The sequence below is a fragment of the Drosophila albomicans genome, chromosome 3 (genome assembly GCF_009650485.2).
Source record: "Drosophila albomicans strain 15112-1751.03 chromosome 3, ASM965048v2, whole genome shotgun sequence".
Classification (NCBI taxonomy): domain Eukaryota; kingdom Metazoa; phylum Arthropoda; class Insecta; order Diptera; family Drosophilidae; genus Drosophila; species Drosophila albomicans.
In genome coordinates this window covers 10,218,876-10,238,516 of record NC_047629.2, presented here as the reverse complement: position 1 = coordinate 10,238,516, position 19,641 = coordinate 10,218,876, and the positions used below count along the sequence as shown (strand labels likewise).

Sequence of the window (19,641 nt, the reverse complement as noted above, 5' to 3'; positions counted from 1 at the left end):
TTTCTGGACTTACAACTATAAAATATTTTTCTTCTTATTGGGAACTTGGGTCTTATTTCAAATGTTCTTAAAACGAAGATGAGTTTTCGAACTTTAAGCTTTTCATGTTCTCGACGCACTTCTTAGACCAAAAGTCTTAGTACTAAGACCAAAATATTGATTTTAGAACTTTTTTTTGGCGTAGAACATTCTTTAGTGCCTGAGTATGTCGAACGTGCATATTAAGAATACTTTATTGTTAAGCTTGGAGAGCAGCCGCAAAGTTGCACGCTCAATTACATTAATTTCATGCTGTGGTTTCCTTGGAAATGTTTCTGATGGCTTGTTTGTAACGTAAACTACAAAATATTTGCTTGGGTTGCCATTGAAATTGCAGTTCATATTAAATTTATTTATATGTTCGATAGATAAATAACTTCGATTTAAGAAAGAGCAATGTGTGGATAAATAAGAAATATGTTAATATGTTTTATAACTGTATTTTAAAGAATGTTCAAAGATATTTTTCATTTCTCAAAAGTGAATAATATTAAAAGAGATTAGCACAATTCCGATCATTCCATAAATAACAATAAGTTTTTGATCTTTAAAGGCTAACAGCCGGTAATCAAAGAATTTTAAACTGAAGATTTATTAAAGCAACATTGCTAAAATGTTTAAGAAATAAATTCAAAGTTAGATTTTTCCTTTTTTTCTATGCACTATTTTGCAAATTTTTGTTGCTGTTAGGTGATGCCAAAAATTAAATATTCAGCATATTTAGCACTAATTGATTTATCATTAATAAATTTGTTAACTTGATCAAACAATAAAATTAATAGATTTGATTTTTCCTTATTTTACACTATTTTCACAAATTGTATGTTGTTGTGGAGTCGGAGGGAACTGTATTTCATGTATTTCAGTTTTAAGATATTAAGTATACGACACCCATCATTTAAATGAAAAATGTAAATATTCTGGTTTAATACTCAGAACGCTTAGCACTTTTACTCATTGATTTAACATCAATAGATTTTATAACCTAATTAAAATTAAAATTAAATAAAGTAGTAATAAAGCTTGTCAGCTAATTTATTACAAAATTAATTCCAATTTATAATGTGATAACTAACAGGGTAAAATATAATAGAATATAAAATATTCTAGTCAATATTTCTGTACATTAAAATTATTTATTCGATTTTTTCTTTTTCTTTACACTATTTTTATGAATTTTGAGTTGTTTTAAGTCAGATGAAGTGCTTAGTTTTTATGTTTCAGACATTAAGTATACGACACCCACAATTTTAATGAAAACCATTCCATTTGAAAATTTAAATATTTTAGTTTAATATTTGGCATGTTTAGCGCCGTTACTCTACTCTGAAAAAGCGTTTCAGACAATCTTTTACTAAATAAATTCTAATTTATGATGTGGTAATTAACAAAGTAAAATTTTCTACGGTCTAATTTATCATTCGATTTATACTTTACTTTTTTAGACAATTTTTCTTGATAGTTATTGTTGTGTCAATTAAATGAAATCAGTTAGAAAAGTAGATATGTTTTTTTTAATATTAAGGATTTTTGTGCACATCCATCGAAACAATTTGAAACTTAATTAAGTAATTCAATAAAGTTATAACATTTGGCAAATCTTAAAGTTTGTCAACTAATCCATTACTTAATAAATTACCATTTCAATTACCAAGCTGAAACTAACGAAGTGCAAAACTTTTTAAGCTCATTCCTTTGTCACATGCAAAACATGTGAAGGTAGTCCGAGAGTTATTCATGTGTATTTTTGTATGTGCCTAATGCGGTTTAAGATGCCCATGTCAGCCGGTGACATAACATGCACCGTGTGCCATTGTGGCTGGCTAAGAACTGTTCTTAGCCATAATTCATTTGGGCCATTTTCATAAATCAGAGCCAGAAGACTGGACATTACGGACCCGCAAATCAGGCATTAACCACAATGAACAATGATGATCTGAAAATGACCACTTAGCATTAAGAACATTTACTTCATCCCCCTCTTCATGGGTCAACCTTGCGTATGCGTATTATTATTTCGTTTACTTAAAAGTAAATGTAACCAAATGAGTGTAATTTGTGTGTGTGTGGCGAGAATTGTTAAGTAACTTACTCACCAAACGGATACATATATTAAAAAATTGAATTTTCGCTACGTCTCGCGAATGAAATTCGTTGAAAAATTCCAGTGCTGTGTTGTGGCTCTTATTCTTTGCTTTTGCGGTTGCGGTTGCGGTTCCTCTGTGTGTTGTCTTGGTTTGCACAATATTTGTGTATACGCAGTAAAAATACAGATACTCGAGTCCGTACGTATATAAACAATATTGTTTACAACCAATGGAGCAATTAGCTATTGACTTTGGCATTTAATTTACAGTCACTCTATGCCAGAGGCAACATTTCTACTTGTGGGTGAAGTTTCATTTATCACACGTAACGTTTAGTGCTGTAATTTTAAAGACCATTAATTAAGTTAAGATAGCAATTTCAATTGCACACACAGCAGATAGCAATTATTGGACATACTCATACACTGAAGTATTCTGGCCAAAGTACTTCAAACGAAAATAATTTTAATTACAAGATTTTCATATTTTCTTTAAGGGGAAAAATCTGTTTAAATTGAATCAGAGAACAAGTACAAATATATTTAATTTGTTCATAAAAATAAAGCTTTCAATTTAACCGACGGATAATTTAAATTGCACATAATTTAATATTTCAACAAGAAATTGATGTCATGAATATATTCAAATATATATATATATATATATATATATATATATATATATATATATATATATATATATATATATGTGGGAGCTAGCTAATAAAAATCTTTAGAGTTTCCTAATAATTGAGAATATACATAAAAACTAATTGCTTCTAGAGAAAAAATAAATAAAACAAAACAAAAACACTATTATTTCGTTTAATTGTTCTATTGCATCTAATTGTTTATTCACAGTTAAGTGCCTAATAAAAATATTGCTCCATTTTAGCACTTTTAATTTTAACAACACTTCATTATAAGTTCAAGTAGCAATTAAATTGCCTAAATTATGCACCTCTTTGCTTAAAAACAATTTCAGTTTGTTACGCTTTCAATCCGTTTATATTAAGTATCCGCGTTTTGTAGATCTGATCCTAACACGCGCGCTGTTATCGGCCGACTGCGTAGTAATTCATGAGTGCGGGCAGCATTTGGCGCCAAACTCGCTGTTCGAATTTTCCCCTCCTTCCAGTGCGAAATTGTTTCGATGCCTGGAACACTGGAAAGCGTTGCCGGTAAAAATGGCGCCTGCGTGTGACGAGCGGGTAAACAAAAATCAGCTGCTCAATGTGTGTCACATTCATTGACGGCCTTCTAAACAAACTGCTTTTAATGTGGGACGAATGTGAAGCCCCAATTCTTAAAAATCCATCAACTCAATCTATCAAATCGCCGCCCGCCTCAAAGTATGCAACATAATTTTGTTGAACAACGAAAATAAAAGTTGCGAATAGCGAAAGTAAATTGTGAAAATGAAACGAGTTAACGAGTGGCTAGCCACGCCTTTTGCTTGTCACGCCACTGTGGGAACTCCCACAGCTGCGGTGACAATGAAACACACTTGTGAAAGTCCCCCACTTGATTAAAACACAATACAGAGACAAAAACGCAACGCACTTGAACTTGTTATGCGGCGTGGCACATATATCATTATTCTTTGTCTGCTTGTTGTCAGCTGTCAGCGATGAATAGACAGTCTTTACGCTTCATGAAGCCAATAAATACAGCATTTTAATTGGAAATTAACACCATGTGTAAAGTAATTCCAAAGGCTCCCAAAAGTATGCATTGTTTTCTTAGCTGATATGCTGTGTAATTTTGGAGGCACCCGAAAGTATGCAATGTTTTCTGAGCTGATAGACAGAGTAATTTCTAAGACTCTCGAAAGTATGCAATGCTTTCTTAGTTGATAATCAATGATCGATGACTTGGAGAATTTGAAGTTATCTAAACTAAAATCTGTGTTACCTTTATTTTACGCCCTAAAAATTAACTTAAATTTAATATTTTAATAGCAGATTTATGACAAACGATTAGCTTACTAAACGATGGTTTTAAATTATTAATAGAGTTGTCTGCTAATTATGAAAGCTGCAATTAGAATAAATTAAATCCAGCGGCAGCGCACATAAAATGAATTAGGAAAGCAATTTTCTACTCAAATGTGGTCTTAAAAATGTGCACACACAGCAAAGTCACTCAAGAGAGCGAGAGAAAAAGAGTGAACAACATGCGCAAAACGTAACTGAAAAAAAGGTAAACAAAAAACACGAGGATTGAATGCAAAGTCAAGCATTGAAACTGAATGCAAACACAATTGAAAGCAACTGTCGAAGACGAAGAGAGAGAGAGAGAGCGCAAGCAAAAGCCACAACGGAAGAGCGAGTGACCGCAAAGAGAGCGCGCCAAGCAGGTTATTTATTTTGTATGCGTGTGTGTGTGCGTGTGTGTCTCGCGTGTTCGGCAAACGCGTTCGTGTTCGTGCAAGTGGCGCGAAGAGACCGAAGCGTTTAACTGTTAACAGCGCTCGTTGCGACTTAACATTGCCTCTTGTTTGTTCGTGAACGCTGAAGTCGACGCACGCCTCTCGTTTTCGCGCGCTTCGTTCACATTTCGTAGAGCAGCAGCGAATATCTTTCAGTTATATTAATAGAATTTACACACACACACACACACACACGTACATACACATACACACACACACACAAATGCCATATTGAATGTGACACACACAAATACACACACATAGAAACGCCTGCAAATTGAAATTGATAACAAAATATATATATTGAATATATATATAAATTAAAGTTATTGAGTGTAAAATCTGTGGTGTAAGCGATGCACAAATTGCAATTGCAAAGCGAAAGAAAAATAAAAATCTGTGAATATTAGCTTATCAACAAATTAAAGCGTATACGCAACGTGTTGCCGATACGACAACGACAACGTCAACAACGGCAACGGCAGAAAAACAACAAAACAAACAAAACACGTCAGCTCATCTTTCTTTCTTTCTTTGGTTTTTCATTCGTCATGCTTAACGCTTCAAGCTGTCTCCGTCGCACGCGCACGGTTTAACGGTTAAACGCGGCCTACGACAACAAACAAACAAACAAACGCAAGCAAACAACAACAAAGTCAAAGCAAAGAAGAAGAAGAAGCAGCAGCAACAGCAGACGTAGTAAATCACCCCTCGGGTAATAAAGCAAAATAAAAATAATAAAAAAAAAAACAAATCAAAGAAACGAAACCACAATTGAATCAGCAAAAGCAAAAGGCATATCAGCAAAATAAATGAAAGTAAAACGACCACAAAACTAAAACCAAATATTTTGGAGTATTTTACACGCAACCAAACCACAAACAACAAACATATGGATAAACGAAACGCGAAATCAACATAATTACAACGAAGATCGAAATCGAAATCAAAATCAAATCAATGAGAATGTTGCCAGCCATTGTATGCAAATTGCGGGCAGCCAAAAGCCATTGAGGCAACCACGTCATCATCAGCGTAACCAGGACACTCATACGCAGTGTGGGACGGGACATGGCACGTCTATTTGTCTAGCAGCAAAACAAATAGTTCATGTAGCACACACACACATGCGAACCAGAAGTGGCAGTGGCAACAACGGAACCAGGCCACAAACGAGTCGAGTCGAGTCGAGTTGAGTTGTGGCAAGGAAAAGCGAGGCAACGCTGAGACGTTGCACAGCCAACGGACACGCCGGAACAAGGACAACATTTAAGCCAGCTTTTTGTATGCGTTGCGTCAAGGACATTCGTACACACACACTGAGCATATAAAATAAACATCAACATCAATCAAGTGCCACGAAATATTCACAATATTATTCCCCCATGTAGTGTGTCTGCAATAATCATAAGCAGCAGCATTCGAAGGATACGCAGCGCAAGGAATACACAGCATACGCAACAGCAACGTTGCCAGGATGGCGCGACGCAAGGGCAGCGGACGTGGCAGTAAGTAACTCTCGATTTAAGCAGCAATTTTGGCCGAGTTATTAGCCAAATTAAGAGGCCAGCAGTTGGCCAGTTAGAGGCGGCAGTTGTTTGCCTCATGATGCACGTTCAATTGACTAGTCGCAACATTTCTCTCATTTTCTCTCCGACCACTCAAATAGTACAACATCCTCATTCTTCACTTCGCAAACTTGATACAACAACTCAAGGCCACACTTGTGTAGCCAGTGTGTGTGTGTGTGAGTTGTTTGAGTGTGTATGAGTTTGAATGTGTAACTAAATGTGTGAGTATGTAGATGAGTGTGGGAATTTTGTAGCCTGAGGCAAGTGCGAATCCTGACTGCCGAATACCCAAGACCAGGCTAACAGGCCACAAAGTAGGCAACGAAAATGTTTGTATTACTTTTGTTTTTATACTTTCAATGAATGAATGACAACTGAAGTTAATTATATGCATATAATGAGATTTATAGAGGATACTAAATTTTCAGAAAATGTTTTGCACGTGTGTAAAAATACGAAAACAACAGAAAAACAAATCTAACGGGGTTTTTCTATTTTCCAAAAGCAATGTGCAAGCGATCAACTAACAAAAAAGAATATAAAAAAAGAACCCTTTTTTAGTTTTGTGTCTATCGCACTGCTATTTCAATGTTCACAGTTGTATATAGCATGATTTATTTAAGAGCGTATATTCAAATTAACCATTTAGAATTGCTATATTTTAGACAGAATTTTGGCAGATAAATAGACAATAAATTTGCGATTATGAATAACCTTTCTTTTTTATCTTTATCAAGTTTTACACTACTTTAAAAGAATAGCAGAATAATAAAATAATAATAATAATAAAGTAGATTAATAAGAACTACATTACTACAATTTCAATAGTTTAGCTTCACTTTATATTTTATATTTTCTTACTTCAAGATATTCAATATTTAGTATTCAATTCAATAGACAAATCAAATCAGGATTAAAAATTCTTAATTTTTTCTCAATTTTTCTTTTAATCATTTTTATAGATGTAGTTAAGAAATGAGAAAATTCTTGTACCTAAGAGCTCCTTATTAAGTTTTTTGATGAATCAAAATCAAAAATCTTATTTTAATAAGTTTTTAATATAAAATTCTTTTTGGAATTCTTGATATCAGAAGTTTGCAATCCCGTATTCTTCTTTCAAGAGAAAGTTCTCAACATCAAATTTTGGATTTTTTTATTTGAACGTATTCTTTACCTTTGTGCAATCAGATTAAGTTCCCTATGCATGATACCTTGCTTGTAAAATATTGTTTTTTCAAAAGAATTTTTGCATATTTAAGCAATTGAAAAATCTTAAGCGAGGACTCTCATTGGAAGGTACGGTGATACTTTTTAGGCAGGAATCTTTATTATCTTAAATAATTTCAATTTTATTAGAATTTTCTAGTTTTTCTTAAAAGTAATAATTAATGTTAGTACCACATACATAACTTTGAATCAACAAAAAGAAAAATAAACACATTTTTGGGATGTGCAAATAAATAAATTACGTCTTCTGTGTCAGAGTTTTTTTGGATATTTAAAAAAAAAAATTCGAGGCAACCTTCCCAGAATAATTTTCATTTTTAACAATTTAATAGTTTAATCGATTAATGGACTACAACAATTTTTTGTTGTTTCTTAAAAATATGAAAACCGAAAACTCTGTTAAAAAGATTAACTTGTAATCGAAACTCAACTATAATATAAGCATGTATTTAAGATACGATTACAAAATAAACTTTTCAAGCAAGGGTTGCCTTTGGTTTTAATAATTCACAGTGAAACAGAAGACCCGCCTTGCAACTACAGAATTACAGGGTATTGCAAGGACAAAGCGGCAACAAAAGTTCACAAGCAGGCAATAAATGCTGGGTGAAAGTATATAAACAGAGCTTAAAACACAGCGCAAACGAGATAGTGATAGAGACAAAGACAGAAAGAGAGAGAGAGGGGGAGGGTGATACAATGCGTGTGCTAGAGCGAGAGCGAGAGAATGCGAATCAGGCATTTTCAATTACAGCTAAAAGATTAATTTTCTTTTTTGGGCTTTAGAACCATGGCAGCAGCGACATCTGTAAGTCAGCAACCGCAATAACAAATGCCGCCCAGCCACCCACAACTAACTCAGCCTCGTCTCCCCTCCCCTTCCACACTGCCCGACCCTCCCATTGGTGCCTATTACAAAGTCCACAAGTAGGCAGCAAAAGTTCTACTACAAAGTGAAATATTGTGCACATTGCAAACTATGCACAAAAACTGTGCAACAACAAAAAAAATATATATAGAGGAAAAAAAAACTGCATGGGGTCGCTGGCAGCTAGGGTAGAGAAAGGGGTGGGAAGGGGAGGGGTTGAGGAAATCGTGGCTATACTTGAAACTCAACCAAGCGCGCACTTGTTACACTGCCGTCCACGCCCCCGAAGCACACAGCGCACTGCTCAGCCCTCTTTCTGTGTGTATGTGTGTGTGTGTGTGTGTGAGTGTATCTATAAGATATATTTGCGTTTTTCCTCCATGTAGCTTGCTTGCAGCGATTCGAGGTAGCCAAAAGAGATGGCTAGATAACGCTGAAAGGGGGCAAGGCGAAAGAGAGCAAGCGCAAAAGAGTGGGGAGAGAGGGAGAGGGGAGAAAGGTGGCACTTGGTTCATGCATAAAACATGCAACTGACTCTGACGCAGTTCAGCTCCGGTTCGTTTTATCATTTTGCAGCTGCTGCTGCTGCTGGCGTCGACAGCGCTGCAAATGTTGGGGATTCCCTTACGTAATCCCCAAGCGCACACAAAAGGCAAAACAGACACACACACACACACACACACAACGCTCTGTGCACTGCAGCTGCGAAGCGTTTTTGAAAAGAGAAACGACAAACAAAAACAAAATGAGAAAAAATACAAAATAAAAAAAAGTGAAGAAAAAGCAACAACAGCTAAAGAAAAACAAGATACAAAATAAAAACACAAGCAGCCACACGAGGCTGGGGCCCCATGTAATGGCCTGAAAATCAAGCTTGCCACAGCGTCATGAACTTTTGGCGCTCACCCACACACACAGATATACATACACACACATAGATATACATATATACATAACTTGTTGTCAACAAAGATACAAGCACAAGCGTTCAACTTTTACGAACGCGCAGCCCACAGCGCGCAGATACTTTTGACAGCACACAACTCTGGCAACTGTTGCGGTGCCATTTGATGGGGCGAGAACAAGTAAGAAGTGAGGGGGGAGAATATGAAGCCAGGTCGTTTTAGATAGACAACACTCAAACCGACCGAATCTTTACTGTTGCGCCCCGTTGTTAGCATCAGCCTCAACTTACTCGTATTAACAAGAAGTTCGCAACACAATTTTGAGGCACTAAACGAATCTGCGCTACTCTTGAGCAATTAGCCAGATTAAACATCTACTATATAAAATATAGAGGAAGTTATTGTGAGAATTAAATGATTGGCAATGTAAATTAAAATTTGAGTTTGGTATTATTTGACAATTTCAGTATTAAAAAATACTGTTACAAATGATTTGCTTATTTGAAAGTATTAAATATGACAGCATATTATTTGGCAATTTCAGTATTAAAAAATACTATTTAAAAAGTTTTTTTTTAATTTGAATGTATTAAATATGAAAGCATATTATTTGACAATTTCAGTATTAAAATATACTATTTAAAATTATTTGTTTATTTGAAGACATATCAAAGACACCATATTATTTGGTAATTCTAGTATTAAAAAAATACTATTTGAAGGCATTAAATATGACTGCGATTATTTGGAAATTTCAGAATTAAAAAATTCTAGGTATTTAAAATGATTTGTTTATTTGAATGTATTTAATGTGTCAATAAATTTTTAAACAATTTCAGTATTACAAAAATATACTATATGAAATAGATGGTATTTAATACGACCGTTTATTATATGGCAACTTCAGTATTAATAAAATACTATATAAAATGATATATTTAATTGAAAAGATTTTTATGTGAGAGCATATTATTTGGCAATTTTAGTATTAAAAAATACTAAAATGATTTGTTTATTTAATGGTCTTTAATATGGCATCAAATTATGCAGGGAGCATATGTTAGCTCATAGAAATACAAGAGCAAATTAATTTGTTAATTTCTACCAAACAATATCAACTATATGAAATTTTCATAAATTTTAATTCTAAGAACAAAGAAACAAATAAAATGTAAAGCGTACAGTTGGCAAATTAGTTATATGACATTAATTAATAAAATAGCTATCCCTTGATATAATATAATAAAAGTTAAATTGGATTTGGTATATTAGGTTATTTTTGTTAGTGAAATTTTATTGATTTGATTTCCATAACTGTCTATTTATTCTATGAGATAAAACTGAACTTAAAGGTAAACATTTATTTTTATTAAAATAGCTTTACGTAAAATGTAAAATAGTAAAGGGTATAGGACTGTTCTAAAAATATAAAGTCAACACATAATTTTTTTAATTTTTTTCATCATATTTGATTGAAGCACAGAATTAAATTCTATGATACTAAGTGCATAACCCGAGGCTTCAGAAATGTTAGCCATATTTACATTGCATTCATTGTATTTGCTTTGTGTAAAACGTAAAAACAAAACAAAAAAAGGAAAAAGTATAACCTAATTTTGAATTATTTGAATGCAATGCGTTCAACTTGAAATGTAAAATTATGAATTATATTTTTTCTATTGATAAAATGAATTAATTTTAAGCATTCTTGTTAATCTATCAAATAATTCAAATTTAAATAACAAATTCCCACAGAGAATACTGAAAAAATACTGTATCCACACAAAACTAAACTTAACTAAACGGAAACTACAGTAAAGCAAAGGAATAAAAGTATAAAATTATTGGCACGCGTTGCGCAAACGTCAAGTTAAAGCCATAAGCTGGTATACCCGTTAATCTGCATAGATTGTTGCCGTGCAACATTTGCAGATACTTTGTGTGCGCCCTGCGAGAACTCTGTCGTTACAAGTTGACTGTGGCAAGAAGCGGCGACGTCGACGGAGGCGGGCGGCATTCTTATGCCTCGCTGCCCACGCGCCACTTTGCCACAACTCACAGCCAACTGGGAGCATGGCTAACACTGCGAGTGTGTGTGCGAGTGTGTGTGTGTGTGTGTGCGGATCTGAGTACATTCGCAAAGCAAGTAACAAGCAAAAAAGATACAAAGTCTGTATCTAGATACTCACGCAGCAGCAAGGCGCAACATGTTCAAAGCGAATGGAACACTTAAGCTGACTTTGGCTTTGCTTATAATCTTTCCCGTTGTCTTTGTTGCTGTTGTTGCTGATGGGTGGGGAGGGGGGGAGTCTTCCCTGTTGCCATATTTCGCATTCGCTTTTGGCCAACGTTCTGTGTCACTAACTACGTCAAAATTAAAATAGACTTTGGCCCGGGGAATGCTTTTGCCTTTTGCTTTTGCCTCCCTCTCCCACTCTGGCTCTCTCTTTCTATCTCTCTCTCTGTGTCTGAGTCTTTGCTGTTTCACGTGCTGCTCTTCTGTTCCTTTCCCTTGTCATTCCTTTCTGCCTTTGCTGTTTTGTTGCTTTTGCCTTTGCCTTTGCCTTGACTGTGTGTTTGCCCATTGTGCTGATAATTTATGTTTTGCTTGAGGAGCTTCAAGGAGAACACTGTGAAGGGGCATAGACGAAGACCTTGCTCGACTCTTGGGCGTCTCTGTTTGCCTCATTCGCAATTCCTTCTTTGTTTTTCCTTTACTCCCCGGTGGTGTTGTTGTCGTCATCATCGTGATTGTTGTTGTTGTTGTTGCTATTCTGTTACCTTTTCTAGCGCATTTGCTGCCTCTTTGTTTTGCGTTTCCTTTAGCAACTTTTGTCTCGCATTCCATTCCAAGTAAAAGGGCTTTTGGTTTTTGTGAGTGATTCACTTAATACATAGTTTCACTTCTTCTTTCTCCACCGTTCCTGTCCCCCTCTTTTGACAATTGGGGGTGGTTTTTGGCTTCTTTAAATTCGCTTTCGCCCTTCCTCTTCAGCCTTTATCGCATATCTAAATACATATTTACCCCGACATTCAAAGCGTAACTGTAACTGGGTCTAGGTGTGGTTATGTGAATGCCTCAATGGCCAGTTAGCTAATGGAAAAACTGTGCAAATTGCTCACTTGTAAGGTTGCCCCCTTGATGATCTAATAGACCACCTCCCCCACCCACCCTATCACTCAAGGAACTCAAAATGTGCAGAAATCCTTCGGGGTGCTCATAAAGAAGTCTCAGTCGAGTGATTGAATTCACGAAGAACTTTAAATACATTTAGGCAAAAATATTATTATATCTCGCAAACATTTCATAATTAAGGCTACAAAGTATGAAAGCTGCAGTTAAGTGCACAATAAAAGCAAAGTAGTCAAAATATACTAAAAATACTCAGAAAATATTATCGATATTCGAAATTTAGTTAGTGATATCGATAATAACACTAAGAAGAAAAAATGATTGATTGTGATATCGATAATATTTACTTCCTAGTATTTTTGGTATATTTCATCGATAATACTGAGCTTCGATATTGTCGATAATATTTATTTCTATTCTCTTTAAACGGATTTAATGAATGAACAAAAACAAAACAATACAAAATTATGAATTATTTGTGATAGATGATTGATAAAGAACAATTTTATTTAATATTATAATTATATACGATACTATCATTTTTGTTTGTAATATAATTTTATTGTATTTTTCTTTAACTTTTTCGTATCGTTTATCAAATAGAATTTAAAATAGAAATCAGATAAGCAAAAACCATCTTAAAGACTAAGTATTGTTATAAAATATAATCTTTTATTTACAAATATCAATTGACAAGAAAGTAATAGACATAGTTCCTTAACAACGCAATAAGTTGGGGACAAGTAAATAAGCTCAATGCAATAAATAATCAATTTTAAAACGTTAAGCTAAATACATATCAAACAGTGTTCAATTTATCAATTTAATCACACAATTAACGATCACAGCACGATTAATCGTAACTAAATTGCTGCACTTGAGCAGTTTACATACGAGAACAATTTCTCACGTAACCCTATTAAATTTAATAAACTTTGTACAAACTATTCGCTAAATATGCAAACGAGCAAGACTATTCTCAGCCCCTTCTCTTCTTAGTCATTGAATAAAAAGGTTCTCGAACTTACTTCAAATAAAAAAGCACTCGAAAGCCATTGAGAACCCCAAAAATAGAACTGGTTCCATGGCATGTCCTGCTCATAAACAAGCCCCATTTTTCTCCCCATTTTCAGACCAAATGCCTCCCGAAAATTCCAGTCTTTAAGCAACTGTTTGTTGTAAGCAGCAGCAGCAACAGCAGCAACAGCCACGCCCAGAAAATTTACAAGCAAGAGCAACGGCTAAAATAAAATAAAATAAAAAAAGGTCATGGCAGTCGGGCCGAAAGTGGCAAGCAGGCAAAAAATAAAATGAAATAAAACAAGTAAGAAAGTTACAGTTGAGTGTGCTCGACTGTGAGATACCCGCTACCCATTTTGAATAAAAGCAAAATATTGCGGTATTTTTTTCAAAATATACCAAAAATGCAAAAATACTAAAAATATACCAAATGGTATTTTTGTTATATCGATATAGTACCACATTCAAAATATACCATAGACGGCATAATATACCAGATTGTCCGCCAAAGCAACTAAGACCCCTAGTAAGTAGGCGTTTTTGCTCATACAAAAGTATTTTTTTAATAACTTCCACAATTTTTATCTGATCGCAACCAAATTTCAGGAATCATAACTACTATAGTAGTTATTATATATACCAAAATTCGCAACTCTAGCTTTAAAATTACGCTTGTTATTCGATTTTTTTGATTTGCGGGGCGGAAGTGGGCGTGGCAAAAATTTGAAACAAACTTGATCTGCGTGCAAACATAACAAATGCTGTCGAAAAAAAATTATAGCTCTATCTCTTATAGTCTCTGAGATCTAGGTGTTCATACGGACGGACGGACAGACACACAGACACACAGACACACAGACGGACAGACGGACAGACGGACATGGCTATATCGTCTCGGCTGTTGACGCTGATCAAGAATATATATACTTTATAGGGTCGGAGATGCCTCCTTCTACCTGTTACATACATTTCCTGCCGGCACAAAGTTATAATACCCTTCTACCCTATGGGTAGCGGGTATAATAAAAATAAAAGCAACAAAATAAAAAGAAAACGTGAAACAAAATCAGCTCCGGCAATAAGCCAAAATAAAACCTCATACCTGTGTTTTTTTTCTGTAGAGCAGCAGGCAACAGCAACCTGCAACAAACAAAACAAGAAGAAACACAAAAAAAAACGACAACAAAATAAACACAACAACACAACGAAACGCAAAATAAAATGCCAAAAAGAAATTAAGGAAAATGTTGGCAGCAGTCAAAAGCGGAAAAACAAGCAGCCAAAGAGTGAGCCAACGAGTGTAAAAATACAAGTGTTGTGTGTGCGTGTGTGTGTGTATGTGTATGAGTGAGTGTATTCATTTGCACTCACACCCACATAACACTCACGCACACGCAGAGTCTATGAAAGCGCAGGGCTTCCCCAAATGATAAAGTTTTATTTGCCTTTGCGGGTGCACATTGAATTTCTGTGTGGCAGCAACGACGTCAGCACGAAACATTCAACATTCAACGACGCCCCCAATGGGGCAAGCTCATCATCGTCTTCCATATGCCGATGATGATGTTCATGTTGCTGCTGCTGCTGCTAACGATGATGATGATGTTGATGATGATGACGTTGCTGTTCGACAGTCAGTCACCGCAGCAGGCAGGAGAGCAAATGAAACCAACTCGACCAACCAACCACCCACAGCAACAATGAAAGCAAGCTCTTTAAACAGGGTCAACGCGACTGCCAGACACCCTGTTAAAGGACTTGGTATTCATGCTCAGGATTAAGTTGCTTGGCAATCTTCATTCAAACAATATTTCAAAATATTTATGAGGATTAAGTTGTTTGGCAATCTTTATTTAAAATATGTTTGCCAAAAATTAAGAAATGTGCTTTTTACAGCAATTTCATTTATTTATTTATCTTCCAATATTTATAAGGAATCAAGTAAACTGTGCTTAGTAATATTCATTAAAAATATTGTCTATTTCATTGAAAATTCATTTCTGAGAGTTAAAATTAACTCTTGCATCGAAATTTTTTCAAATATATCCCACAAATTTCCAAATCAAGGAGAAAATACTTCAATAATTCTAATTTGATCATAATTGAAATAATATAATTTTAAGTTTTCATATTGGATTGAGGCACTTTCTCAATTAACCCTTTTTTTTAATAATACTCACCATTTTCAAAGAAACCTTAGCAAGCAATAATAATTTTAATAATAGTAATAAACAAATAGATAATATCTTTATTGTTCTATTATTATTTTTATGTTGTTGTTAAATTGATGTTTAAAACTTTTTTTTCAATTAATTATTTCATTATTAGGTTAAATTAAATAATCCCTGCCGAAAGCATTTGCAGCCAATGCATTAGAAATACGTTAGTGTAAATTTTAATTATTTGTAACCTTAAATAAATAATCATAAAGTATAATTTTAGTTAGTAAGTATTCTTTACTTACTGAAATATTACTTATTAAAATTTCTTTTTCTGTTCGAATACTTTAATTTCTCATATTTATTTTCATTTATTTGCATTAACTTTGAATACCTTAACTTCTTCGGTAATTGAGCTTGTTTCCTTCGACTCTGGTCAGCCTAACATATCCTGTTTGAAACTCATTTGGCCACGGGGTGTAGAAAGCTTAACACAAATGAGTGGGCAACTCTAAGTGGGAGAGACACAGCGGGAGGGCATAGAGAAAGAGAGAGAGAGACACGAGTGAATGTGGGTGTGTGCGTGAAAGAGAGAGGAAAGCAGAAGTAGAAGTAGCACAGCTAGGAAACCTCGACGTGGCCAATCCCTTGGATATTTGTTGTTGCTGTGCAAAAGTTGCTCGACAACAGCAACGGCAACGGCAACGACCGTGAAAGGCCATTTGCCTTCTACTCGTTATGTGTGTGTGTGTGTTGGGGGGTTTCTATCTCTGTGTGTGTGTGTGTGTGTGGCAAGGATAACCTAATACATTTTTTTGTTGCCTTAGGACGTGTCGGAATTTACTCGTGTATCTGAATGCGTTGCGGGTCGTATCTGCGTATCTACGTAACTACGAACATATCTTCTGCTGCGTATCTGTAACTGAGCAAGTGGCATTTGGAGCATTCTGTACGTGTTTTCCCAGCACTTGGCCGTACGTCCTTTTAACCGGATTTGCCATTCCGATTTACGGGGGGTTCTCCTTTGCTTTTTACAATATTTTATTCTTTTTCTTCTTTTTTTTTTGCCTTGTTCTCTTCATTTCCTCACCCCAGTTGTTGCTATTCTGTTCTGTTCTTGTTAGACCAGCTGCTGGCAAAATACTTCTTTTGTAATTGAGGCGCATAATTTGAGAAATATTTCAACTTTTATTTTCGCCAAGTATTTCTGCGTTTCATTTAACCTACGTCATAATAGCCAAAAGGCGCCAGCTTCAAATTTGCAATACACATTCAAAGTCAAAATTAAACAGCACTTAAATTAATTTGCTATTAGAAATTATCTCGCAGCTAAGCTTGCGAAAAACAATTGTGAAATGTATCTACAAGTAGCAAATATATTTCAATTTCCCACTTTGAACGCCCCATCGATAACCTCTCTCCCAAATAGTTCAATGCTAAGCGCGGTCAACGGCGCCACACAAATCCATTTTGTATAATCATCAGCATAACATAAATACTTTGAATACGTATATTTATTTTGCAATCTCGAGAGTATCGCTAATCAGCGAATGTAAATTGAATATAATAACAAGCTTTGCGCTCACAATGATTTGCTGATTTAATTATTACTGAATTGTTAAGGAAAGTTTGGAAAACTTAAGAAATCTGTATATTAAAGCTTGCCAATAATAATTAGAAATAAAACGTTACACAAAATTTAAATATTTCATTATTTAACGTAAATTCGTATTTATAATATTAAATTAATATAAAGCTCTGCTCTCATAATGATGATATACTATTTACTGAGTTGTATTTTATTTAGTATTTTTAAACAATATAATTACCAAGAAGAGGGAGTACTATATTTTAAAGTATTAAATTAATAAAAAGCATTGCTTTCGTAAAGATGTCTTTTATTTATGCTTATTTAGTATTTGCTAAGTTTTCAGTACTTTATTTTGTAATTTTAAACAAAAGAGGGAGTACTATATTTTCTTTCTTATACAAATGTTAATTAAAATCTGGAATACTTAAGAAATCTATATATAACAGCTTGTCATTAAAATAGTTTAAGAATTAGGAATTCAACGTGAAATCATAATAATTTTGTTATTTACTTATTTAGAATTTACTGACATTTTGGTATTTTATTTGGTATTCTATTCTATAATATTAAATATACCAAAAGTTTTAATTTCATAATGATTTTTTTATTTGTGCCTATTTAGTGTTGACAGAAATTGTAGTATTTTATTTAGTATTTTCAAATGATTTTTTAATTGTGCTTATTTAGTGTTGACAGAATTTTTAGTATTTTATTTAGTATTTTAAAATGATTTTTATTTGTGCTTATTTAGTGTTTATAGAACTTTTAGTATTTTTTCAGTATTTTAGAATTAAAAAATATCGCGAAGAGAGAAAAGCTTAGGATACTTAAGATGTCCCAATATCAAGTTTGCTTCATATTTTAAAGCTTGCCGTTAAATATTCACATTTTTACACATACACAAATTTTGCAATTAAAAATTAATTTAAAATACAAGTTAATATGGCCAGTCAATTAAATTTTCTACTTAAAATAAATTCAAATGACAAATATTTACAAAACTCAACATTTTGTGATATTCCCTTATTTCTTATTTACATTTATCTTTTCTATATTTTTTATAAAGTCCAATATACCCGCTTTAAGCACGCTTCCAGGGTATGCTGACGTAGTTCGCTGATTAACTGATAACCTGAGAGTTGTTCTAAATATTTCTTGTGGCTGGCATCGAACACTCAAATAATTTGAATGACGAATGTGATTTAAAATATATTGTGTGGATATTTAACAAGAATGTTTATAGCCTTCAAAACTGTTGAGTTGAGTCAGCAGCATTCTTGAAGTTCCCCAAAAATCAAATCAATTTCAATCAGGAATTCACCCGTGTAACGGGAATTGTCAAATAGTGAACTACTCGTATTTATAATGTCGATTTCCCATTTGTAGCGCCAAAGAAAAAAAAGAAGATGATATAACAAACAACTAATGCGACTCGTCCGTTTGTCTGGCAATGTAGAAAACAAACAAATTTTCATTGATATTGACTTAAATTGAGCATTTTGAGTCATTTCAGGTATCAATTTCGAAATAAAATGGCAAAACTAACAGAGCCAACAAAAGCGAGCAACAAGAATAACAAACACTTGTCTGTGGCGTCACTTCGTCGCCCCACAAAATAAAAAGACAACACAAAAAAAAAAAAAAAACAAAACAGAAAATGAAAAAAGAGAAGAAAAATGTTTACGATATTTATTTCAGTTTTTATTTTCTTCTCTTTGTGGATCTGCGCAAATACATGAAAATCAAAAACGTGTTGAATAGCAGCAACAACAACAATAAAAACACTATTCAATTATATTCAACGAAACTCAACTTCTAAGCACAGCACGGGGAAAAAAGCAAACCAAATATATATGAATAAAATACAAACAACGAAAAAAACAAAAAACAGAAAAAAAACGATGGCATCACGTCATACCGGTTTTAGCCATCGTCGCATTGGTTTGGCCATCGTTTAGGCTTGTTGCTGAAACCAAAATATGGGGGAAGCTCACGAAAGAATAAATAAAACCAAACCAAACCCAAACTCAGACCCAGACCCGAAATGAAACATCGAGAGACAAACACGCGCGCGCGGACTTTGTCTGTGAATTGGAGCCCAAGTGCTTCTACATGGTTGTGGTTTAAGCCAGGTCAGAAGGGGTTTAAGCCAATAAAATATTATATGTTTGTATATTTTAAAAGGTTTGTGCGACAACCAACTCTTAATAGAGAATAATTCGCAGTATTATTTTCATTAAAAATACTAAATAAAAAATATGTATTATATATATAATATAGTACTCTCTCTTTGTGGTATTTTTTTTGTTAAAAAATACTAACAAAAATACTGAAAACTCAATGATTACTAAATAAGCTCAAAGAAAAATTTAATTAAAACACATTTATAATTTTATTTATAATTCCATATTGTCCATTTAGTATTATGAAACAAAATAATTATTGTGAACGATTAAATATTTCACAATTTTGCAGAATAACCTGCTTATTTAGTACTTATCAATATTATTTATTTCAAATTTGTTATTAACAAAGTGAATAATTATTATGAACTAGTATTTACATATTACAATGTCTGTATTCTATTCAAAAATGTTCTTATACATACATT

At 33.8% G+C, this 19,641-nt stretch overlaps 2 protein-coding genes across 3 annotated transcripts in view; one reads left to right on the top strand and one right to left on the bottom strand.

Moving 5' to 3' along the window:
- The window catches only part of LOC117572434 (G-protein coupled receptor dmsr-1), a 47,018-nt gene extending 43,855 nt beyond the window's left edge, over window positions 1-3,163 (bottom strand). Inside the window, exons 1-2 of one of the 2 annotated variants that reach the window (XM_034255261.2) lie at window positions 3,087-3,163; window positions 2,136-2,464 (exon numbers count right to left, since the gene is read on the bottom strand). The gene's annotated coding sequence lies outside the window, so the exon portion shown is untranslated. The remainder of the gene's footprint in view (window positions 1-2,135; window positions 2,465-3,086) is intronic. The other variant, XM_034255262.2, reaches the window with a different exon arrangement.
- A 1,734-nt stretch (window positions 3,164-4,897) lies between these two features.
- Window positions 4,898-19,641, top strand: part of LOC117572444 (transcription factor HIVEP3) — a 62,144-nt gene continuing 47,400 nt past the window's right edge. The window contains exon 1 of the mRNA XM_052004636.1: window positions 4,898-6,064. Coding sequence (XP_051860596.1) covers window positions 6,034-6,064 — 31 coding nt within the window. The 5' untranslated portion in view covers window positions 4,898-6,033. The remainder of the gene's footprint in view (window positions 6,065-19,641) is intronic.